The 26,763-nt window shown below is 40.1% G+C and overlaps 1 protein-coding gene across 12 annotated transcripts in view; it reads left to right on the top strand.

Moving 5' to 3' along the window:
- nfia (nuclear factor I/A) overlaps window positions 1–26,763 on the top strand; it is a 185,304-nt gene that overhangs the window by 143,452 nt on the left and 15,089 nt on the right. For 5 of the 12 annotated variants that reach the window (XM_017701308.2, XM_017701310.2, XM_017701313.2 and 2 more), the window contains 4 exons: window positions 5,576–5,704; window positions 12,626–12,804; window positions 17,086–17,251; window positions 17,845–17,936. In XM_017701308.2, coding sequence (XP_017556797.1) covers window positions 5,576–5,704; window positions 12,626–12,804; window positions 17,086–17,251; window positions 17,845–17,936 — 566 coding nt within the window. The remainder of the gene's footprint in view (window positions 1–5,575; window positions 5,705–12,625; window positions 12,805–17,085; window positions 17,252–17,844; window positions 17,937–26,763) is intronic. The other 7 variants (XM_017701315.2, XM_017701316.2, XM_037545330.1 and 4 more) reach the window with 2 other exon arrangements.

Raw genomic sequence — 26,763 nt, 5'->3', positions numbered from 1 at the left:
GAGGGAACTTCATGACTGTATAAGAACTGAATCAGAGTGTGTATGTATGTGTGTGTGTGTGTGTGTGTGTGTGTGTGTGTGTGTGTTAGATAAGAGCTAAATTGCTCATGGCTCTCTCTGTATGAGTAAATGTGATAAATAGATGGTGTGGTAGCTATAAGTAACCTCAGAGTTCAGCTTTGTCTCAGTTTGCTTCCTTGATCCTCTCAAACTTGGAATGTGTGTGTGTGTGTGTGTGTGTGTGTGTGTGTGTGTGTGTGTGTGTGTGTGTGTGTGTTTTGGCTTTGCAGGAAACCATAGAAAAATCAGGGCTAACCTCAGGGCTAAGTCCTGGCTAACAAGCAGGTGTGCACAATGATTTCAGAATTATGCTTGATGCATAATTATTTCAGAATTATATCAGTATTGGCAGATATTTACTCAAAAACACCAGCAGTTGTTTATATTTTATTAATATTTCTAACAAATATTTGATTACATGTATCATACTTTGTTTTATTTGCTATGTAACCCCATACAAAAAAGCGTTCCATTTCTCTGTGAAGTTAACCCACGTAAAACTCATCAGATACTTATGATGTTAACAGATCTGTACATGAAAAATATGGATAGAGGCTTCGGCTCACAATTCTTATATTGGTGCATCCCAATTGCAAACTTTGTTAAATGCTTTCCACGTGTCATTTTCTAAAAACATTTGTTTCTGGTTCCCGAGGTTAAGGTGAGGGTTATGGATAGACTTAGAAAATTAATATATATGGGATGTATTACATGTAGATAGTTACATAGCACTTTCCATGAATAAAGTTCATTTAAAAATGAAAAAGAAATGTTAATCAAAGTGCATAACCTTCAGAAAATGTTATTTTCCCACCTCAGACAATCAGATACTATATAAATGATTTTCACCATGAATTACAGTGTATCAGAGTTGAAACATTGTTATTAATCCAGTAAAAAAAACATAAAACATATAACCCTAACCCTACAGTATAGAGCAAGGGAAATGTTTTCATTAGCACCTTTGTTTCAAGCCTTTTTAATTTCATTTTCATTTAAAATAATAAAAAAATGGGTAGCAGTTGCAAGTTAACCAGCAAGTGAGTAGTTTGACAGTGTACCCCCTTTGTACCCCTCTTTTAGAAAGTGTATATGTGTGTGTATACGAGTGAGTGAGAGAGAGAGAGAGAGAGAGAGAGAGAGAGAGAGAGAGAGAGAGAGAGAGAGAGAGAGAATGAGTGACTACGAGATGACGGTTGCTTTTTACCTTTCCTTTGTACCCTTAAACATTTAAAATTGCCACTCTGTCGTGTGAGATAATGCTTCTCCACGGCCCTCAACCCACTCAGTCTCACTTGTCCCTCCCTGTTGATTATCATTAGCTTACACTACACATATTGTCTAATATCACCAATCCACATGGGCTTGGTGATGCCAACAACACACATGACTTCTCCACCTTCTCTTTCATTCTCTGATGGTTATTAATACTGGGAAAGGATGTCTTTCTGTCTTTCTTTCTCATTTTCTCTGTCTGAAGGGTTAAGGAATCTGCGATCGCCAATTTTTTTTAAAACAAGGTTGATTGTTTTTTTTGTGAAATGCATGCTTGTGAAATAAGCATACATGGTCTTCACAGGGTGTAAAACTGCATCAAGCTTCAGCTTCTAAATGATCTTCTTCAGCTGCAAGCTTAAAACAGTCTAAGAATTGTCCTCAAGAATTATAAATGATTATTGAGTATATTGCCCACAATGTTTAACATGAAATCATTATTTCCCTTTTAGCATGCTACCTAGCATTCTGCCTATATGAGCTTCACTTATCTATGTTTCTCTGCCTGAGAGAGAAATGACAAACCCTTACATACAGAAGCACATCACAACCCACAACATTCAGTTGAATGCACAGCAGTAAAATAGTCTGATTCAAGGTGTAAAATTATATGTGTGCTGCTTATCTGGTCTTACTAGAAGATACAAGCAGTAGCACAGTTGTTGGACAATATTGCATTGTTACATTAGTCTAGTATTTGTGGAGTTTCTAAAGCAAGTTTTGCTGTCTTGCGTGGAACACCACCTGTAGAAGCCTGTGAATTTTTGTACCATATCTTGCTTTGGAAGCATGCATTTCAACAACAAAGAACACAGAGGTTTCAAAGGCTCTGTGAACTGAAAACTGTGTTTTCTTGGTGAAAAACACTGGACTATTCTTTAAATCGCTTAGGTCTGATCACTGGACAAGAAAAGCCACCCTGTAGCAGTGTGGGCCGCTGAGCTTGGCTCGTGGTTCGTCTTCCTCAGGAATGCCCTATCGGCTTGTGTGGCCAGGTGGGAGAGCGTGGGCAGGGGGCTAAAACCATTACAACAGCTTTATCCACAGATGATTGAATTGTGCTGGCTAAAGTCATTTGCCAGAGTCCATATGACCATGTTCTGAAGGCTTCTGAGTGGAGAGCAGAGAGAGAAATTAAAGCAGTGCTACTGTTCTGGCCCATCCCCATCCATCTGGAGAAATACATTTGTTAGTAAAGGGGCTAGTAAGCTCACATTGGTCACTAATTGGAGCTGTACTTAGTAGAGGTGTAATTCTCTAATCTTACAGTGATTATGTTTGATTACAGTGCTTTAGAAAATTGTTCAGTGCATCATGAAATCTCATGTTTCACCACAATTTGAATCACTTTGATTATTTTACCCTGAATAGATAAATGTGAATAGCGGAGTTAGTAGAGAATATATGCAACAAAAAAACACAGTACAGCAAATACAAAAAAAATAGCCAGAGAATTTTTGCCCAACAGTTAGCACATTCTGTACGGAATATTGTTATAATCTATTATATAATTATGAAACCAATGCAGCTGATTCACCGCCTTAAGATCGATGCATCATAAAAGTGCAGAATGAGTTACATATCTCTTCATTTCTGTCCATTTAGAATCTCAGAATGAGATGCCATGAGGAGACTGAATTGAGTCATTAGGGGGAAAATGAACCAACATCATGCATGTACTAACTGACTTGCCCCATTCTGAGCTAGCAACCAGTGCATTTGAACTGCTGCTTCCCTTAATCTCTGCCATAACAGCAGTTGATGGGGCTGTGAAGGTGAATGCTATGCACTTTGCTGCTGACCCTCTAATGCTCATATGTTCACTTTCTACCATCTCTCACTCTTTCCATCGTTCTTCCAACCTGTACATATATCTTATATTTTGACAATAAAATCAGCTCATCAGTAGTTTTTTTGTTTTTCTATTTTCCTGTATTTGTAAGCAAAATTTTACTCATAACTTCACATATGCAATATCATATCCTCAAATAATAAGTAGTTTGTAGTTTTATATGGATTCATACACACTGCTCATAGGCTCTTAACATTACCCAAAGTGTACAGATTCACATGTTAACGTTTATTAGAGCAAACTTTAATATGCAAACTTTGACAGTATCAAGCAGTGAAAGCAGTAGAACCCAATTAAAAAGCATTCAAAAATATCTTTAAAGTATCTATAATATGAAATGACAGTATCTTTTCCTAAGACCACTCAGAATCTGTGTGCAGTCAGTCATTTCTTGCCTCTTGAGTATAGGTATTACTTCCAGATAGGAATAAGCCATCTGATATAAAAATTGCAGGTGTAAATGCATCCAAGATGCATTTAAAATAGATTTAAATCAGCTCACTCAAATCATTTGAGGATGTTGTCTGAGATGCATTTTAGCTGAGTGTAAATAAATTCATTTCTCCAGGCCACAATCATCCTCCCAGTATATTGCATCATAGTGCATGTAGTCTATGAAGGGGGCTTATGTTTTTCCAAGTTTTTTTGCAGACTGATGTGCTTATTTCCGGTAGTTTTAAATGAGCAAGATGTGTTTTGCTTGCTATATTTGGCCACTTCATGTTCATGTTCACCTCATTTGTTAACCCCTTTAAAAGGTCAGTGCCCTCTGGCAGTCCCCACGTTTTATTACACAATTCTATAACCTAACAATGACTCCACCAGTTCTCATTGAAGTCCCTGTAGTTACTGAATAACCAGTGGTGGACAGTAACTAAGTAAATGTAATTCGTTACTGTACTTAAGTAGTTTTTTCGTGTATCTGTACTTAAGTTTTTCCATTTTGGGCGACTTTTTACTTTCACTCCACTACATTTCAGAGTCAAATATCTCACTTTTTACTCCACTACATTTTGAGAAATCTGTCGTTCCTTTTGGTTTCTGTGTGTATAAAAACGTAACATGTCAAAACAAAAGAAGTGCAAAGCAAGAGCACCAATCAGGGCCCAGCGGTCACTTTGTTCTGAGCTTGTTTTGACCTGCTGGTCATACCGACCCAGTGCAGCACACGGTTCAAGGTCAGCACAGCAGCATCAAATTTTGGGAGTACATGCGTCGACCTAAATGATGAACTAACCTAACTTTGTCTAAATAGACCACAATATAGAAATATGTCCACACATGCAGTCGTGACTGGCACGTTTCTTGTTTTCTGAATTCATACAAACACTTTCATTTTATAGTAAATTAGTTTTGGTTAGTTTATGTTTATGAACAGAGACCTACAGATCAACACAGTAAAGGAAAGCTTAATGTGATCCTGAGTTTAAAGCCAGTTTTTATTCAACTTGGAACTAAGTTGTAAATAAATTTTAGACTGAAACTTTGCTTGTTTGTAAAAAGGGATTTCAGAGCCACTCGGTTCTCCCTGATGGAAACTGTTTTGTGCTTATGATCATTTTAATAGACATCAGCGTCACTAATTAATGACGTTCTATTAAAAGACTGGTTTACCAAGAGAGACGCTGGAGGATTTTCACCTGAAATGAGTTCATGAAGCCAGTCTGGTTATAAAAATGATAACAGGACATCAGAGCCAGAATTACTCCTTTAGTACTTTTACTTTTGATACTTAAGTACATTTGAAGGCAAATACTTGTGTACTTTTACTCAAGTGGAGGTCTAGAGTAAGGACTTCTACTTTTACTGGAGGAATATTTTACCTTGGGTATCTCTACTTTAACTCAAGTACATGATTTGTTTACTTCGTCTATCTCTGTGAATAACAGATCTTAGGATGTCATAAGCCTAGGATTTTATGGGGTGAAACGCTGTGAGACACCTCCCATCTGCAATGACTAATGCATTGCATGTTGGGTGTGTGCACAAAACAAGTATAAGGAGATGAACAACACCATCAGTTTACAGATTAGCACCTGTAAATGCATATGGACAGTGTCTTATCACGATGCAAGCCGCAAGAGTCTCAGCAAACATAAATCCACTTAGCAAATACATTTGATACAGGACACTAAAGATATCTGATGTATTCAAAAATTTATGAAACATGTTCTAACAGTGAATGTCAGGTATGATGTTTCCTTGTCACCTGACTCATTGGGTGCTGTGTGCCCTCCCGCTGTCCTCCTCTCCTTCCACCTTCAGACATACACATCATATAGACACACACATCTCCTGCACTCTCTGCCGAACTCACACCTGTGCGCCAGCCTGTGTCTTCATGCCATTTGCCTTATTAAAACTGCGCTTATCGATCATTCTTGCCAGGAATGCCATCGCCCACCACATTAAAGAAGTCAGAGAAGTCTGGTTTCAGCAGCCCTGTGCCTTCGCAGACCAACTCCCCTCGAACGGCATTCACACACCATCATCGGCCAGTCATAACAGGACCCAGAGGTGAGGTCCCCCCTCCAAACCCAAACCCTGCCAGCACCACCCTAAAGCCCCTTCCAGAGCCCCTAAACCCACCCAAAAAAGCACGTCTTTTTCCTCCTCCTTCTGCCCCCTCCCACAGCTCCTCACCCTAAAGTGTACCCCCTCCAGTCAGTATGGCTTAAACATGTGGGGGACTCTCTCCTCTGAGGCTGGTCCAGTGCACAGCAGGGCTGGTCTGCTCAGGCTTGGAGGCTGTGTGAGTGTTTATGTGTGTGTATGGTTTGAGAGAGAGAAAGGAGGAGAGAGCTAGAGAGTGGGAGAAACACTTTCCTAATCCTAACAATGACTTTCCAACACTCTTTCAATCTTTTAGTGGCTTGCCCATCTTAAGCGGTTGTAGACAAATACATCGGAATGTGTTATATGTGCCCTGTGTATTTGGGCATGTGTGTGTTTTCAGGACAAAATTGTCTTGAGTTTTGTAGAATGTCAAGAACAAGACCAACAAGATATTGCTGACTTTGTAAAGTGCTTCGGTTTTGAAAAACTAAACCTGTTTGTAAAAAAATACATAAAAAAATAAGTCCCTATTACATGCGTGTGTATGTATGTATGTGTGTGTATATATATATATATATATATATATATATATATATATATATATATATATATATATATATATATATACACACACACACACACACACACACACACACACACGTATATTGTACATATTATTATTTATACAGATTATACAAAGTGTATATATAGCACCAGTCAGAGATCATCATTCATTTATTTTAGTTCCAGTCAAAAAGTTCTTTTTTCCAGTGTCAAGAAAAAAAAACAGAAAACATAAACTTATACAGAATTTTCCACAACTAAACATAGTATGACTTTTTATGTAGTATCAGTTGTTGAGGTCTGGACTCTGGGGTTATCAGTTCATTGTTCTGGGAACACCAGCAGCTTGATTTGCAAATGTTCTTCTGTTTTATCCATTTCCTTTTCTCAGCAACAGCTTCTTGACAGCTACACATTCTTTCAGACCCATAGTGGTAAGCCTTCTTGTCACAATGGAAGAATGAACAGATCTGAAACTGGAGTATAGCTTGTTTTCTCCTGTGTCTCATGGATAAAGTACAGTTTATCTTTAAATACTATTTATCTAATGGTTGTCTATTCGGTCTTGTTTTCAGGAGTCCTATTTTCTCTGTATCTTTTAAATATTGAGCCTAACTTGTACTTAATGGCATTTTTGACAGGAGTTTGACTCTAGTTGTGACTGATACGAGAGTTCATATTCACTCTCGTTAAGGTCAGCGCTTTATTGATGTGTAAGTAGGATCAGGGCTGTTTTGTAAGCGTAGGTTTTTATACATACACTTAGTTATGCACACACACAACTGTACCTGCTGTACACACACACACCTGCTCCCTCTTTAAGAATTATGCGAGGAGAAAAAACTCAGCCTCACATTTATTTTTATGAAACTTGGCTGCTTTATGGTTTCTTCACCACATATTTGCAGCACATTTTCTCCCTTTGGCCACCATTCAGACCTGAGGTCAAGCAGACATATGCATTAGGCTATGAAACATTTCAGAACATCCAACACAGATGAATTTTCTGTCCATAACTGCATTGCACATGATGTTTCCTAGAATAAAATGAGATGCTTTAGCTTGATGCTGGCAAACACTTTTCCCTCAGTCTCAGAGAACCTTTACTGCCCCCGTCAATGCCGTCCATCTGCTGAATAAATACTGGATTTAAGTCCAGAGATTAAATACTTCATATTCAATGACATGTTGACCTAAAAGGGCTAAGATAAATCAGAAAGCCTGGTGAGAGGCTTATGTTTTAAGTAAAAGATAGCCTACTCCTGTCAGATTTTGGACTTTGTGTGTGTATATTTTATATTGGTAGTGACATGTCACGGGTGTGAATGTGTGAATTATGTGTGAATTAGTCTATGTAAAAAGCAGGGTTTTTTTGAACAGCTAACAGGTTAGCTGAAATCTCCCCCCTCTCCCACTCTGCAAAGCCACGAAGGAGAAATATGGTGAGATTTACACCATGGTCAGATTAGCTAGCTTAGTTCAGCTCCAAACTCAGCCCCAACAGCCCCAGACCCTACCCACCCCCAAAAAACAGCCTCGCAGCACCTTAATTTTCTTAAATCATTGCAAAATATTTAAAACCGTCTAAATCTGTCCTCTCTCTCGGTTATCCTTGTGTGACTTTGTAACACTGGCTGTCCCCTCCCTTTCAGTGTTATTCAAACCGCCCAGCGAGGAACCTGTTGCTAATGCAGCGATGAAATAAAGAATCTTTTTTTCTTTTTTTTATCACTTTGGTTATTATTTCAATAATCCACCGCCGGTATTGTATATCTTCTTCAAGAAAAGTTGGCAGCAAAATGGGGAAAGTGAGGAAGAAAGAAAGTCTGGAAGAAAAAAAGAGAAAAGAAAGATCAGTGAACCAATGCGATTTGTAAAGTGGAACTAATCTGGAGCCTCTTTCTCTCTGGTCTGTGCGCGGGCGCCACCACAATGGCTACAGAGGAAGCCGCTCGCGGTCACAGCTGCTGGAGCTCCGCCTTCATTCAGAACACCATTATCATTCTCATATTTACTCTCTCAGATATGGGTCAAGCAGGACCCCCCTCAGATTCACTACAGGGCCACCCAGTACAGAGAGAGAGAGAGAGAGAGAGAGAGAGAGAGAGATCTATGAATCTCTAAACTCCTTAAATGTCCAGGACCGTCCGACAGGTTCAAACTTTTATTACACAGTTATTTAATTTAAGATTAACTCAGCTAGTCTGCATTGTAATCAACAAGCTTTAGGATGTAGTCAGCGTGGGATTTTATCATGGGAATAATGCAAATATTCATTGATGTTTACAGTGATTATATGATAAATTCCTTAACCCCATAAACAGTTTTTAAATGGGCCAACACTGTACAAGTTCATAACTACATAGCTTACTCATATCTGCATAACTTACACATTGGTTTCAGTCTGCAGTTTAGATTGTTTGGACCATTTCTGTTGCCCCATTCAATATGAAATGGGGTAACTGAAGTTTTTAAATGATTGAAAAAAACTTTAGTTCCAAGCTTTCCATAAGACAGTGACAATTTGCTCACTGTCATGTTGATTCTTTTGGGGAAAGTTAAGTGAGTGAAAGAATGTGAGGACACAGCTCGACTTTAACCTTTTAAACTCCTCCACAGAGCCCAGAGATGCAGACACATTAGAAGCCGCAGTCTCTCTTTCTCTCTACTTCTCTCTTTTTCTCTCTCTCTCTCCCGCTTTCTCTCTGTCTGTCGGCCTGTCGTTTGAAGCTGCATTAGGGCCTCTCGTACATGGTGGCGCCACGCTCCTGAGGAGTGTCCCGCTGGTCAGTAGAAGCTGAAAGGCGGGGAAGTGAAGCTCCAGCCTCAGTTTTCTCTCCTGGGGCCTCCCCCCTGCTCTCCTGTTGTCTGCAGTTAAGACACACTGCTTGTCTCCCAGGCTTTATTATCCCTCTTGTAGCCGTGTGTTCTGGTATTAGCCTTATCCCTCCCCGCCCTTTCTCATGTCTGCTCTCTCACAGGCTTTTCAACATGGAGGATGGGGGTTTCCCCTTTTATTTCTCCTCAGCTTCGTTGAGAGCACCCAGACGAGCTTAGAAAGCCTCTGTGGAATTATTTTGTCTGGCCGCCCTGACAACGTAAAACATGGTCAAATTTTGTTTACTTGCTGATTTGCATCCAAATATCCATCATTAAGTGAATAAGGATATGACATGTGAGCAAGCCATTTGAGTAATTGGCAGTCATTCCAGAACATTTCCATCGACTTGTGGGGAAAAAAGTGTTTTTTTTTTCCTTAGGCATGCTAACTGACTGAGTCCATTTGCATAATTGACATGAGAGGTCTTTTGCAGTTTTTGGCCTTTGCTTGGCATAGCTGGTGAGCTGGCTAGGAGTAAAGTGAGAATTTTTGGGCTTTAAAAGCACCCATGAATTGGCAGAGTTCTGTCCAGTAACATTTTAAATTACAGAGCAGGTAAGAGTTTAACCTCTGAAGGGTGAACATTTTGACGAATTGTTTTGTTTGGCGCAGGAAAAGACTGTGAAGTGATCCAGTCTGGACATGTTGCCTCCAGATAAATGCACCGGTGCCAGTTGGACCCACTTCTTAGAATAATGGAGGGGGAACCATATGCGGCTTCGCTGTTTCATTAAGTGAACGGATGGATTATGGATTGAGATCCAGTGGGAAAAAAAGCTACTTAACATAGGCTTTCAACATTCTGGTCTGGTTTGATCTTGGATCTAGTGCTTTGTCTCTGTCCTGTCCAGTTCTGAATAAAGTCTATGGAATAAACAGTTTAAATGAGAATTGGTGTGTTAGTGCTTGTTCGTATGTGTAATACTGTGCAAAAAGCAGAGATCACCCTAGGGTAGGGTAGTGAATAGGTGTGTGCATGTGTGCAGTGACTGACTCAGCCCTGTGAAAGGGTGTGTCTTACTGGGGGTCAGTCGGTGTGTGTCTCCAGCAGCAGCCACTGCAGTGTTGCCTCAGCATGCAGGACTAATTCAATAGAGGAGAGGATGGCTAAGTTGCGTGTATGTGCGCTCCCTGTCTCTCCTTCCCCTCCTCTGTCTTAAGGTTCACATTCCTCACTTTTGCCCCAAAAGACGTCACAAAAAAAAAAAAAAAAGAACGAAAGACCTAAACGCAGCGTCACCCAATGCAAAGAAGGGCAGGGAAAAAAGCAATCCATTCTATTATTACTGTAAATACAATGGCTACATCTCAGCCCCAGCACCCAGAGTTTCCAGTCACCCTCTATTGACAGAACCATAAATCAAGGCCAAAGCTAAGTGAATTACTGCAGCAGGGAGCTGTGGCTTTAACAATGTTTATGTAGTATCAGCTTACCATCTCCAATGCGAGAGAGAGAGTGAGACTGGAGGAGGGAGAGAGTGCAGAGTCTTATTAACTCCGCTGCAATACATCACAGGCTTAAAGAGGCAGCGCTGCGCACGTCCTGGGCATTATACTAATAACCAATAACCGAATATTACCTCTATTAAGAGCCGCCTAATTAGATTGTGCCGGTTACAATTAAATACTTGATAAGCCTCGATCCATTAAAGGCCTGTCAGTCTCCTCCACGCTCCAACCACGAAAGGTGTGGGCGCACACTGGGTCATCACTGTCATCTCTTCATAATACTTAAGTGCCATTTTGTTTCTTTTGAGGCTGTCACAATTACTCCATTACACTTTAAAACAAAATCAAAAATTTACCTTCTGAGTCAATTAATTAATTAATTGGCAATGTTTTGAGACCTACCAGTCTCTTACTGTCTTATTTTTATATTTTATGTTTTTATAGGCTTATGTTGTTTATATTTTGCGAGTAAAGTGCTTTTATTGTTTGTTATTTTAAATGGAGTACTCTACCCCACTTTCAAAATATCTGCATCTTTAAGTCGCTACGTCATTCAGAGTTGGTTGATGCAAAAGTGGGAATTGACACAGTGGTGTTCCAAATTGACACAGTATTATACACAAAATGCTTTGAACATGTTGTCTGAAGTCTGTGCAGTTTTGAGATAATCTAATCCTAATTTCACCTTTATATATGGCTGTATTTGCATTGTAGACATTGCGGTTCCTTGTTTCTGTCATCATTGTAAAGACAGTATGATACTTTGTTGGCATCTCAGCAAGTGAACTATGCAGATTTATAAAACTCTTATTACTTGATAACTTGTCAAAATTATAGAAACCATTAGTGATGTGATCATTTATGTTAGTTGTAGCAGCACTACATGGTAAAAGGGTAAACAACAACAAAAATGCAAGTTGGTTTATGAAGTATTTATCTTGTTGTGTGTCTGGATTTGGAGTGTGAGTGTTTGCTCAGTACACTCAGTTACCGTTCCCTGGAGCTGTGTTGATATGTGCCATTGCTTCACTGAGCTGAATTAGCAGCGTTGATGTTTTGAGTGCTGTTGACATAAATGATGTAGTTGCGTGGAGCATGTTGTCATTGTTATGAGCAGGTGCGTGAAGGGCTTCTGTGCATGTAAGAGTACCAACCAAAAAGTGTGCGTGTCTGTCACTGGCTCAACAGGGTGTGCAAATATCGATCCATGTGTATGTATGACAGCAGCCGCTCACTTTGTCACCTCATATCTGTGTGTGTTGAGAGTGTATGTACAGCCAGTTAGGCTGCGAAAACAGCTTTACCTCACTGCGTGTCCCATCTGCATGTATCCTGATCCTTGTATTGTCTCACTTTTCCATAGTCTGTGTGCATCTGCAACCCGATCTCATAGACTGAAAAAATGATGAATTGAATTGACTTGACACAAATGTGTACATCATTTCCACATAAATAAAATATACTGCACTGGTAGTTATTGCCAAAAGTAAATAAACTGGGAGACAAAACCAAATCAGTGTTAAGGGTGGGCGATGTGGCTTAAATATAACACGTACATGTCCTGCATACAAGTAGGGAAAGGAGGAAGTTCTAAAACTAAATGAATAAACAAGACATATGAATAAAGAAAAAAATACAATCAGCTCCTCATTATTAAACAATTTATACCATTACTGCACAATAACTGTTGTTGTTTTCTTATCCATGCAGTTGTTCAGTGATGTAAAAATACTGACGATACATAGGAAATACTCAGAAAAGCTTATTATGGTGTAATTTCTCACAATAATGATAACATATCATCATATAGCCCATGGCTGACTGATGCATTTTATTCATGTGGAGATGATGGACAAATTTGAATCAAGTATGTTTAAAGTGTCACTTTTTTCAGTGTGGAGTTAACCCTCGTGGATCTATCCCGTTACCCCCTCCCTCCTTTCTAATGTCTCTCTCTCTCTTTCTCCCTCCATCCTCTCTCTCTCCAGCGAGTCCTCACGCCACGCCGTCAAGTCTTCATTTCCCGACGTCGCCAATCATCCAGCAGCCTGGCTCCTACTTCTCCCACCCTGCCATCCGCTACCACCCGCAGGAGACGCTCAAGGAGTTTGTCCAACTTGTTTGCCCTGACAGTGGTCAGCAAGCTGGACAGGTGGGCTTCCTGAACGTAAGGAGCATTTTACATACATACTTCCCCCCCAAAGTGTCACTTGTGTTCCTTCTGGCCATTTATATGCATATGTGTTCCTCACAACTGTGTTTTTTGTGCTTTTTTGTTAATTTGTTAATTGTGCAAGTGCTTAGTTTGTCTGTGTGTCGGGTTTGTTATTTTTGATTAGTTTGATTAGAAACAACTGTTTTATGATTACTCAACTTAATTCAACTCAACTTTACTGTCTCGTTTGGAAAATGGGGATTGCAGTCAGTAATGTATAAAAATACATGTAAAACATAAAAAAATGTCAACAGTTATTTGAAGGCTATCTACGTAAGCAAATGCCTAATAATTAAATAGTACTTTTACATTTGATGCTTAAGTGCATTTAAAAACAAATATACATCATGTATAAATTCAATAGGAGACTTTTTATCTGGCATAATATTTTACCAAGGCTGTTTCTACTGTTTCCTGAAGTATAAGGTTTTTATACTTTGCCACTGATATTTACATATGGCAAAATAGGCATTAAAATTAGCACTTAAATTTGGGAACATCTTCATGTTAAATATGTGTGATAAATGCTGTTCTCAACCCTTTAAGGCCAACGCAATGTGTGGCAGTTTTTTTTCTGCTGGTGCTGTTGCTGCATTATTTAAGTGTGAAGACCATGATCTAACAAAGATTTTTTTTTGTTGTTGTTGTCTAAAACAATCTGCAACAATGCAACACATGTATAGGTATATTAGTCACATGTCAGTCATATTTATTGTTATTCTGATTATACAGTACAGTAACATGTGCTCACCAATCTGAACTGTCCTGAGCTTGCAGATGCTCAGAAAAACATCAGTGCTTCCAGCGGTAGAGGAAGCCTTTTGTATATTTTATATAATGATAGAAAACACGGTAGCACACAGAAAGAGCTCTGTTTCTACGTGATCATAGTTGACCAAAAGTCTTCTGAGTTCTGAGTCTTCAGAGTCCATTCTCAGAACAAATCACCAGCAAGATGCTCACTTAGATTGGGTTCAGAGAAAAGGTTCATGGAAGCACTTTTTTCTACACATTTTCGGCTTTGTTAAATCACATTCTTTACATATCAAACACAGCAACAGCAGTGAGACGCTAAACAGCAGAATTAACTGAATTTTTCTATTCTTAAAGGATTAAAGCGCTCTTGAAGCATTGATGGTTCCTAAAAAAGCGTCAGTTTCAATTAAGCACCCCAATGGTTTCAAGTGGAAACTTTAATTTTTATGTTGTAGTGCATTTGTGTGTATGTGTGTTGATTTGTGACTAGGACTTTGTGTCACACACATGTGTGGGTGTGGCTGTGTGTTTATGTGTGTGTGTGTGTGTGTGTGTGAGAGAGAGAGTGAGATAGAGAGAGACTCTGCAGTGAAGGCTGACTTGCTGGAAACAGTCTTGACTGCATGTCTGCAGATGGATAGTTGATATATTTGTGTCTAGACCGGGATCGATACACAGTACGGGCTCCTGCACCGCACTCTTCATTTGCACTTTTCATCTGAAACCTGTGTGTGTGCGTGTGTATAGGACACATAGACACATACACAAACACACCAAAGGGTATATATGCAGCTGTAAGCTTGTAGCCTCTAATTCAGCGCTGTTTGATGCTGTACAGTATGAATGGCTTTGCATTTTTTTATTTTTTCAAAATGACTTGAGGCCAAAGCCTGGAGTGATTGACATTTCACACATAATTAGCAATGGTAATGGCTTCCGATGTATAAGCCATTTGTTACACAGTTTAATTAATAATTAATGAGTGAATTAATCACTGAACATTTATTTGCACTTTCTTAAATTAACACAATTATTCTTACCATTCATTTCTCATACTAAATCTTCTGGGTATTTCAATTATGTAGAATTTCTCCTCAATTAAAGAGCAGTTACCGGCCCCCTCAGGATACCTAAAGCTAGGGGTGGGCAATATACAAGTGCAATAAACAGTATGTATCTGTTTTTTCTGAGGTCTGTGAACAGACAAGGACAATGACTTTGATTCAACATAAGAACATAAGGAAAAACAAACATTACAAAAGTATATAAAAGATGAATGTGAGTAAAGAAGATAAATGAATGGTGATGGTGTGTAAATATGGTGGACATGGGGCAGAGATGGGGACTGCATTGAGTCACACTTGTGTCACATGTTAACTGACTCACGGTTTGACTTGGACTTGCCCTTAACCCCTTAAATAGCCAGGGTCCACCAGCAAGGCCCAATGTTAATGTTTTATTACACACTTCTATAAACTAAGAATAGCTCAGCCAGCTTGAAGTCCCTGTAGTTACTGAATAATAAGCCATAGTATGTATTAAGTCTGGGATTTTAACCTCTTAAAACCCCAGGCTTATTACATAGTAAAGCTTATAAGGGGTTATTTAAGGCATTAAAATCCCAGGCTTATTATATACTAAAGCTTATTATTCAGTAACTCCAGGGACTTCAGGGGAAACAGGTTGAACCATTCGTAGAAGTGTATAATAAAAATGTCCATGTAAGGGGTTAAGGTGTTCAATTCAGGCTTAAGGCTCCTGAAATGTTAGTCTGAGAAAAAAAAACATTGACAAAACTGATGAAATTAAGAACACTAGCATTAAGGCAGTAAAAGAACAAAACCTTTCAAACTAATGTGGGTGACTTTATCAGTTTTGCCATTGTCATGCGCTGTCATTGCTGTAATTCACATAGCAAGCCTATTATTATAGAAAAACCTTCAGTCTTCTGTACTCAGTAAGCACAGTGTTTACAGGAAAGAGGCAAAACAACTTTAAAGGTTCAGCTAACCTGTAGTTTGGAGAGCAAACTACAGCTAGTGCATTAATTTATGTAGTGTATCTAAATTCATCTAAACTGTTATGCATCTAACATTTTAGTGAATTACAGATCACATTCCTTTAAACCTTAACCTTTTAAATGGCCAGAGCCTTTATTGCACACTTCTGTAACCTAAGAACAGCTCAATCAGTTTGCAATGAAGTCCCTGTAGTTACGGAATAATAAGTATGTAGTAAGCCTTAGTATGTAGTAAGCCTTGGATTTTAGAGGTTAATCAAACTTCAGCTGGATTAGCTAGCTACCTACTTGCTATCGTAGTTGCTTTATAGTCTACTGGCTATCACATTGTTTCAGCTTGTTTTGCCTTTCACACAGCATTTACTGCATGTTGTGCTTAATTTCAGTTCTTCAGTCTGAAGACTTTTCTATAATGAAAGACCAGGAAGGTTTTTTAATAACAAGTTTACTTTTCAAGTGTAATATCAGCAGCTAATAACAGCTAGGACTAATATAAAATTCTCTATTAAACAGGCTTGACTCACACTTGCACCCCAGAAACTCAAGACTTGGCTTAGACTAACATACCAAAGAATTGACTTGCACCTCAAGAGACTCGAGACTCAAATCTGACTCAAACCCCAGAGATTTTGTACTTGACTCAGCTAGCACCCCTGAGACTGGGGTCTCAACTCAGACTCAAACCCCAGACTATGTACTTGACTAAACTAGCACCCCTGAGACTGGGGTCTCAACTCAGACTAATGTCCCAGAGATTCAAGACTCGACTCTGACTCTAACTGGGTGGAGAGGTGGGTATGGTGTGTGTGTGTGTGTGTGTGTGTGTGTGTGTGTGTGTGTGTGTGTGTGTGTGTGTGTGTGTGTGTGTGTAGGGTGGGTAGAGTGGTAATAAATCTGTTGTGTATGTGAAAATGACCCGGCAGCTCTGTGCTGTGGGCTCTGCTGTGGCCCTGACTGTGGATAGAGGCGGCACGCTGCTTTGGTAATAGATTATGGACGCCAAAGTGCGCAGAGCAGCAGAATTCTTTATGACCAGGAGCAGTGGAAAATTGCTGAGCACTGTCTCACCGATGCTTCAGACACACACACACACAGGCTGCGTTAGATTTGTGGTTTGTGCATGAGATTAGGAGATTGTTGTTGTGCCATCTTGCCTGGAATAAGTGTGTGTATATGTGTGTGTGTGTGTGTGTGTGTGTGTAAGGGGCATAACCTAAGAGATATGAGGTGGTTTTCATGTGTTTTTGATTCTCTCTCTCTCTCTCTCTCTCTCTCTCTCTCTCTCTTCTCTCTTTCTCTCCCTCACCATCACACTCACTCTCTCTTGTTCTCTTATTTCATTATATCTCTCATTCTACTTCTCTCTGTTTTTATTCTCCTCTTCATATCTCTAACTTGGTTCTTTGGTTCTCTTTGTCTTTCTCTTTTTCTTTTACTCTCTAACACTCTGTCTCCAGCCCAATGGGAGCAGTCAGGGGAAGGTTCACAATCCTTTCTTGCCCACCCCAATGTTGCCCCCACCACCACCCCCGCCCATGGCCCGACCTGTGCCGCTGCCCGTGCCGGACTCCAAACCGCCCTCCACCTCGGCCGAGGGAGGGGGCAACTCCCCCACCTCGCCAAGTAAGTACTGCGAATTTACACAGCTTTCCCCCTTTTTTTCGAATGTAGTCAGTCAGCAAAGACATGTTTGATGTCTTTGAATTTAGCACTGGAACAAGGATAATGTAACTTACAGGTAATGTAAGCTTATAACCATCGGATTGCATTGTACAAATCATAATACACTTGTCTCAAACCACTTTGAGTTCTTAAATAATCTCAAAAAGACTTGCTTACTTAGTTTCTGATACTGTATGATATAAAAATGGACTGAAGTACATCTCACACCAAAAAACAGTAGTAGTAGTGATCTTAAATTCAGAATTTTGTCCAGAATTTTGTCAGTTTTTATAGATAACAGAATGCTATACAGTGTTAGAAACAAATCTATATTGCATTAAAGGGGATTATGTAGCTCTAGTGTGTGTGTGTGTGTGTGTGTGTGTGTATCTGTAATGGAATCTCAGTGATGAACATGATATCTCATCAGACATACTTTGTGTCTGTATAACATGGCCCTGCAGCAGTAAAAGTCTAACATCAGTTTACTCTCTAGCCTGTGCAGCTCCTACTGTGGTACTGATGTTAGCGCTGTGTATGTTTTTCCCCTACAGCATACTCCACTCCGAGCACGTCCCCCGCCCAGCGCTTTGTCAGCGTGGGCCCCAGAGACCCCAGCTTTGTAAATATCCCTCAGCAGCCTCAGGTGAGCACACACACATACTCATATAGCAGCACAACTAGGACTTCAAGTGAGGTGCTAAACATTTCCGCTTCAGAATGATTTCACTTCAGGACTGGTCTCCGTCTCTCACATTTTGGTCTTTAAAGAAGGCACAACATAACTTTTTTCTTGGGGAACCAAAGTATATTGTTTGTGGTTAGCTGGGGCAAAAAGGACAAAACAGCTTTAGCTTTACATTTTCATACAATCTTAGTATATATAGAGAAACTATATTCTTGGATAATTCCAGTGGTTTCTTTGCATATAAGGTATTTAATTCAAAATCTCTTTAATTCCATGTAAAGGCACCTGGTACAATTTATCAGCTCTATCACTTTATCAGTTATATGTGTTGTTACATCTGCATTGCAGTTCTATGATGTCAGAGGTCATCATTTTAGATGGTGTACTTAACTATTATAATTTTGATCCGCACAAGAAGTAGCCCCCATCTCCTTTTTGTCTAATGCTGTTTCTCTTAAGGAATGTCTTAAGAGACATGGAACGTAATAATCTGTGACAAACTTGATACATACACTATATTGCCAAAAGTATTTACTCACCGATTCAAATAATTGAATTCAGGTCTTCCAATTACTTCCATGGCCACAGGTCTATAAAACCAAGCACCTAGGCCTGCAGACTGCTTCTACAAACATTTGTGAAAGAATGAGTCGCTCTCAGGAGCTCAGTGTATTCCACCATGGTACCGTGATCGGACGCCACCTGTGCAACAAGTCCAGTCGTGAAATTTCCTCACTACTAAGTATTCCACAGTCAACTGTCAGAGGTATTATAACAAAGTGGAAGCGACTGGGAACGACAGCATGTAAAATGACAGAGAGGGGTCAGTGGATGCTGAGGGGCATAGTGCGCAGAGGTCGCCAACTTTCTGCAGAGTCGATCACTACAAACTTTATGTGGCCTTCAGATTAGCTCAAGAACAGCGTAGAGAGCTTCATGGAATGAGTTTCCATGGCTGAGCAGCTGCATTCAAGCTTTACATCACCAAGTACAATGCAAAGCATCGAATGCAGTGGTGTAAAGCGCCACCACTGCACTCTAGAGCAGTGGAGACATGTTCTCTGGAGTGACAAATCACTCTTCTCCATCTGGCAATCCGATGGATGACTCTGGGTTTGGCGGTTGCCAAGAGAACGGTAATTGTCTGACTGCATTGTGCAAAGTGTAAAGTTTGGTGGAGGGGGGATTATGGTGTGGGGTTGTTTTTCAGGAGTTGGGCTCGGCCCCTTGGTTCCAGTGAAAGGCTTCAGTAGACCAAGAGATTTTGGACATGCTCCCAACTTTGAGGGAACAGTTCATGGACGGCCCCTACATGTTCCAACGTGACAAAGCAAGGTCCATAAAGACATGGATGAGTGAGTTTGGTGCGAAAGAACCAAGACTGGCCTGCACAGAGTCCTGAGCTCAGCCTAATAGAGCGAGGTCTTCTCGTCCAACATCAGTGTCTGACCTCACAAATGTGATTCTGAAAGAATGGTCAAAATTCCCGTAAACACACTCCTAAACCTTGTGGAGAGCCTTCCCAGAAGAGTTGAAGCTGTTATAGCTGCAAAGGTGGGCCGACATCATATTAAAAACTATGGATTAAGAATGGAATGTCGCTCATTTTCATATGCCTGTGAAGTCAGATGAGCGAATACTTTTGGAAATATAGTGTAACTTAAATATTTTGAGAATCATCACTGAGTCTTGTGTGTGGTATTTGATTGGATAGGATTTTTTTTTTCCCTCTAATAACTGATCATTTTTAAGATATCGGCCCGATGCTGATACCAGGTATAGAACTGGTGACATCTCTCGTTTGTGTGGGTATTTGTGTGTGTTATGGCTGCAGTGTGTCCAGAGGTTTGCTGCAGCGTCTGTATGTCGATTTATTGACTCTGTCACAGGGCACGAGGCACACTCGCCTGAGAAGAATGGAGGCAGGTGTTTGTCAGACCGGCCAGTCGAGAGGGGGGGGGTGTTATTATGTATTGTTTGGATTTATTTATTTCCCCTACTACCATCCCTCTCTCTCTCTCTCTCTCTCTCTCTAAGGTGGCAGCTAGGAGGCTAAGCCTCTCTTTCACTCTGTGCATCTATCTGTGCTAGCTCACCAAGCTAATCCAACATTATTCATTACTTCAGCCTCTTTTGTGTGTGCGTGGTTGTGTTTATGTGTTTGTTCTAGCCCATTGTCCACTACTCATTTCATATAAATAGTAACACATTCACAAACTTGCACATATGGCATTTCGGGCCCCTCACTACTGACTTGTCTTGGGCTGGTGCTTTGATGCTTATAGCACTGTGGTCATCACAATGACCAGAAAGTGCCATGTGTTTAAATGCTAATAACCTGGAAAGTTTTAAGGTTGCAGTAAGATATGGTGTAAGTCCAATTCCCAGTTTCAACTGGCATAAGCTGCAGATTCGTTTAAACAGTATTTTTTTATGGCCATCTTATATAAATCACTTCAGTTGAAAATAGATATATTAAAAATACTATTAAATCTTAATAATTTTTTTGCACTCTATTCACTATTGACAGTTACACAATTCAATGTCACATAACTGGCCAACATACAAAATATTTTAGGAAAGATTTTCTATGTAAGTCCACAGTGGGGTCCAAAATTTCCAGAATTTATCCGTTTGGCGACGTAGGTCATAGATCAGTTTTTCCAAGGGAGCATTGCTGCTTGGGAAAGCCAGTGCTCGGCAGTGGGTAGACAGTTAGGATACATTTTTTTGCCAGAAATGAAAACATTAGAGACAAAAAATGACTGTCATTGTCAAAAATATGTTCTGCAAAGCGTTGTGTTTTTAAGAGAAAATTCTGTACCTAGTATCATCAATACTAAACTTTCATTTACTTTCACAGTTGTTATCAGCATAGAAAACCTGATATTGTTTCATCTCTAATTAAAGTCCAATTCTTCACCACTGTGAGATCCCTTCTAGAACAGATATGTCAGTGTAACATGTTTTCTTTTACTTTTAAGTAGGCAGGGTTGAAAAAATAGAGATTTTGATATTGAAGCCTTGGGTATAGGCAAGTACCAATCAGGTGCAAAACTACTGAAGTGTAAAATGCTATTTATAATTAAAAGAGAGCTTCTAAAGGTAGGCTATTATGCTCAGACTAGTCAAACGCCCCACAAGAAGAACTACACAGCTAACACATCACACACTGTGAATGAGTTATGTTTCAGATTAGACTTGTGACGGGATTGGATCAAAATTGCTCTTTTTCCCTCTGATATCCAATCCAAAGACAGAGAGTTGGAGAGAGGGCAGAGAATGAAAGAGAGAGCTTTTGTTGATATCAGGCCATTCCCTACGAGTACCTTCTCTTAACTCGTATTTCACTCTAAAAGAGTTAAAATAGATACCAAAAATGTAATTAAACATCATTTTTGAGAATGTTGAAGCGGAGATGTTTGATTTAGGATCACTAGATGTTACCTACTTCCTTGCCTTCCCATTATAACAGCAGACAGAAAGCTGGTCTCAAGCCAGCTGTGAGAGACATCATCTGTCAGCTAGTTTTCCATAGTGAGTGAAGTAGTCATGGTGTGTTTCTGTTTGGTAACATGCCGATTGCATTGAACCTGCAAATATTAAAACCAGTATGTGTTCCGTAGATGAAGAGCAAGAAACAGAGAAGCCTTGATGCACCTTTGACCTTTCCACAGGAGTTCAGTCACACTGTTTGAATCCTTAGCAAAGTCCCCTGGGGCGGCAAGGACAAAAGTTACCCCCGGCGGCCTGAGTGGGGGGGCTGGGGCGGTTATAGAAAGAGCCAGACGGCCAGACGAGAGAGAAGAGTGTAACAGTAAACATTCCCCATAGCTAGGCCTTGGTAACCAGGCACAGGCAGGAGTGAGGGTAATGATGGAGGGCTCTGGGAGAGGAATGGGTACGGGAGGGGTGAGAGTGACAGAGAGATGGAGAGAGGGCAGAGACTGAAAGAGAGAGCAGTGGGAGGGTGGCACTGCTTCTATTGGAGCTGTTGGCACTGCGCCTCAGAGAGGGAGAGACTGGCATAGCCTGCAAAGGTACAGTTCACACACACACGTTTGTTTTCATGCAAGGTCAGGACATTTATCATGAAAATGTAAGTACATCTGTGTTTTTAATAATAATAATGTCCTTTATATGTGACATATATACAGTGCTATGCCAAATTTTATTTAATTCCCAGTCAGAAATGGACATTAAGTACAAGTTGTTGGTTTTTCACAAGATATTTATGAGGAGATTGTATATAAGATAATCTACTTTGATAAAGAAGGGGAAAAAATGAAAGGAAACAGGAGTTTCCAAACTCAGTGCTATGAGTCTAAAAAAGATGTCTTGTCATTAAGCCCTTAAATTTGCAAATCGAACGAACAAGCTGAAGGTGATCTTAGAATAACGGACTGGTCTCCCCAGAGTCTGGACCTCAGCATCATTGAATGTGCTTGGAATTACTTGGATTGTGAGAAACAGAAAATCCAGGCCACTTCTATAACTGAACTTTGGAGATCTGGAAAAATGTCCCTGCAGATTTCTTTGAAAAACTGAAAGCAAGTTTTCTGAACAGGTAAAAACTGTACTAAAGCTCTTGAGACTTATATATGTTTTCCCCTTTACTTTCTGACATTAAAAATGGGCCTACTGTCCATTTTGGTAGGAAATAAAAGAATCAAGGGTTTTCTCATATGTAATAAGCCCAAACTTAAACCGAACCCTAATTATAATCTCAGTAACCAAGAAGAAACATTTTACATTTTAACCATTTTGTTGGTTGACACATTTGTCTCTGGCTGAAAGTCAAATGGCTTCCTATTTCCTGTGCAGTGCACTACATAAGTCATAAAACATGACTTTTCAATGAAATTGTGTTAGATGTTTCTGTTGGACATTTAATGCACTGTTTGGATGTTAAAGCGATCATGACCTATGTAGTGCATATAAGGAGCAAGGGGCCATTTGAGATGGGGGCCTTTTTTCCCTCAGTGAGCAAGGGGCCTTTTTTCCCTCAAATGTATGAAAACAAACACTCACAAACATTGAGATTCATACAGACACATCCTAGCTCAGCCCCCCACTTTAGTTCTGCTCTACCTGTACCCTCTTAGTCCAACAAAGGCTTTCACACACACACACACACACACACACACACACACACAAAACAGTGTCAGAGTAACAGACACTTTTATGGACAAGACAGACCCCTACAATTCAGCATTGCATCCAGTTGACTTTTAAAGCTTCTTTTACTTCTTTAATGGAATGAAACGCCACCACTAGCCATTTCACACAAGCCCATACCTTTACAGTGAGGCAGCTCAAATTATTTGAGTTTACACACATTTACCCAGCCACACACACACACAAGCACACAGATGTTATCTGAGTTTAATTGCACAAAGTGTGTGGGGGGATGGCAGCCTGACCCCAGTGCAGATGCAGCACAGATAAAACAGTGATTCATAAACAGTGTTTTTAATCAGAACACACGGGGGAATCGAGTGTGTGCAATGAAGAGAGGAGATAGGCACCACAGTGTGACTCACTCACATACAGCGGCAGTAAATCGGTCGTGTGGAGACTGAGAGAAGAGCTCCTGCACCATGGGATTTTATTCATCTGCTATAAATGTTAAAGCGCACTGGGGAGATAACGTTGGTAATTGACTCTTGTACTTTTTGTCAACTCGCTGTAGTTAAGTGTTTTTGTAGTGCCTTCACGCATAATGTATGCTAACGACTATTTTGAAGAATTCAGAATAAATTTTCATTTGAGAGAGAAAGAAAATGTTCAGAAAAAAGGCTACTGGAAACAGTTTGACATGAAGTGCATCTTAAATTAAGTCATTTTAGTGCTGTAAGTGAATCGTTTTAGCTGAGAGACCGCTGGAGAGCCTGCCGTTTGCGCACTGAATTTAGCTGGCTCAGCATGCAGACAGAGTTCACAGGCAGTTCCTTCAGCAACCAGAAGGGGTCACTTCCACCTGCCTTCCAGCCATCTGAATTAATTACAGACTAATTTCAGCGTCATGAGGTGAGGTACGTTCTGCCTCATTCACATGCTCCTTGCTTCTTCTGTCAGAACACACACACATCTGATGACTACTCAGAAATAAACAGGAATTAAAAAAAATATTTTCATATTTTTACAAAGATTTCTTAACCATAGTTTATATTTTGCACCTTTTATATGTTTAAAATGCAGCATATTTTAAAAATGCTAAAAGTAAGAGAAAAATCAAAATAGTAAAGCAGGTAATAGGTCACTAAACTGCCCTCAGGATAAGGCATATGAATCAGACTGAGCCCTTAAGTGTGAGCTGTTGTTTTGAATGGTCTAATAGAGCACCGTGAAGCTTCCGATTGTGAGGCGTAAATAAGTAATGTTGTAAATGTCTGCGGGCTCCCGCGGGGAGGGGGGGGTAGCGGGGCGGTTTGGGCTGGGACGGGCTTTTTGAGCGCCACTCTCCGAGCCGGGGGTTGGTTTGCATTACATGAGGCTGAATTCCTCCGAGATGACACTCATCTGAAGGCACTTTAGCCGACCTGCTGAGTCAGCGCTCCGCCAGGCTGATGAGATTACTCCTGCCATTGACAGGGAGTTAAAGGAACAGGCAAAGATCCCCTCTCTATCACTCTCTCTCTCTCTCTCTCTTTCTTTATCTCACTCTTTTCTCCCAGTCTTTCTCTCCCCTCATCTCTCTCTCGGTCTCCCACTTTCTTTTCCCTCTCTCTTGCTGTCTCTCAGTGTCTCTCTTTCCTCTTTCTTTTCTGTCTCACTTTCTCTGTCAGTTTCTGTCTCTTTCTCCCGCTTTCCTTCTGTCTTTGTGACTTTTCTCTCTTCCTCTCTGTTTCTCCCTCCTGTTTCCTGTCTATTGCTCCTTTTTCTCTCTCTCTGTCTTCTCATCCCTCTCCTTTAAACTCCATCACTCCATCTCATCTCTTTCCTTTTTTCTTACTAGTTCTTTTACATACTTGTTGGTTCATCTCTTGCCTGCATTTTCTCACTCTCCTCTCTTTCTCCTTTTTAATCTACCTTTATTATTTTTTATTAAAATATTCTGTCTTGTCTTGCTCCCTCTCTTTGTCTGCTTTTCATTTTTCTGCTCCTGTTCTCTGTTTTCTCTCTCTTTATCTTCTCCTCTTTCCTCATGGCTTTCTGACTGTGCCATAATGCAGACTGTATATGTGTGTGTAAGTGTGAAGTATTTCGTCCCATCCCCCTCTTTTACATTAAAACAGCTTTCACCTTGAAGGCTTTTCAGAAACAGGACACTCAGTCTGTTGCTGATTGCACAGCTGTTTGACTTTTACAACAAGTTGCAGTTCTCCTGAGCTGATGCAGAACACTGCACTGCATCTTTGGACTGGGTGGTATCTTAGAAATTCTTGACAGGCTTGACAGGTTCATTTTTGCCATCATGTAAAAGCTGTAAAGCAAATTTAGAAAGTTTGGCTGGACAATAATATGATACATTATGATTATCATGATAAATTATGTCACAATATACTTTTCTGAATACATGAAGGGTGTCATACATTTAGAGCACTGCAGCTATTACATAAAAGAATATTTAGACCAATTATACTGAACCTGTAAACAACAACTAGCGCCTGGTAACTGCATATACATAGAACTGATGTCAGCCCACTGTGTTCATCTTATTCATATATTTTTACTTAATTAAGTGATACTTTTTTGATCCCACAACCGGGGAAATTCCAACTCCGCAGTTAACCCATCCGTGAAGTGAAACACCACTTACACACTAGTGAACACACACACTAGGGGCAGTGAGCACACTTGCCCGGAGCGGTGGGCAGCCCTATCCACGGCGCCCGGGTAGCAGTTGGGGGTTAGGTGTCTTGCTCAAGGACACCTCAGTCATGGACTGTCGGCCCTGGGGATCAAACCGGAGACCTTCCAGTCACAGGGCCAGCTCCCTAACCTCCAGCCCACGACGTAGATTTTCCTTTAAGTCACTAATATAAAAGAGACAGAGTAGACATATTAGTTAATACTAAATTCACAATTAAATAATAAAATGTTAATAAACAAAATTGGGTGCCAATAATAAAACTAAATAAATTGTAAGTAAAAGTAGTAAAGCCAGAGATTGTCTGAGACATTAAGAGTTAGGGAAACCATTAGAAACCATGTGGAAAGCACAAAAAATACTAAAAATATTGTTTTTTGGTTCACTAAGCTACAAATTCCAAACACCATATGTGGTGATTTTACTTACAGCTCTAATTATCACCATGGATTAAACTCAGAACATGAAGCTAAAAACACACAGCTCCACTTCAGTGAGACTCAGCAGCTTCACAAACAGCTAAACTGAGGCTGCTTTTTTGTCGGTTATCCAAAAACCATTGTTTAAAAGCTGCATGTTTGGTTTCTCAGGGAAATATCAAAGAATAAACAGACAGTGGCTGTAGATAATTCGTTTTATTCAGTTTAACATGTACACATTATTCTCGTCTATGTTGGATATTTTTTCCATTGACAAAGTCAGAGCAGGTGCTGTTCCCATGGCAGGGGGTTTACTGTTTTGAACATGTTGTTGTCATGTTAAAGCAACGTGTGCATTAGTTAGTTATAATTATTTAAGACATGACCTAAAGATTTGCAGTGCAACCAAATTAAAAACTAACTAGTGTTAACTAACAACTGGATAAAGACTTTACACCCAAATTGAAGTATAAATTTACACAAACCTGGTGCAACCCAGTCCAGAAGAGAAGGAAGGAGAGGAGAACGATGGGAAGAGGAGAGGAGATGGGAA

This window comes from Pygocentrus nattereri, chromosome 15 (assembly GCF_015220715.1).
Source record: "Pygocentrus nattereri isolate fPygNat1 chromosome 15, fPygNat1.pri, whole genome shotgun sequence".
NCBI classification, from domain to species: domain Eukaryota; kingdom Metazoa; phylum Chordata; class Actinopteri; order Characiformes; family Serrasalmidae; genus Pygocentrus; species Pygocentrus nattereri.
The sequence above is the reverse complement of the archived record's forward strand: the minus strand, read 5'-3'. Positions and strand labels throughout refer to the sequence as shown.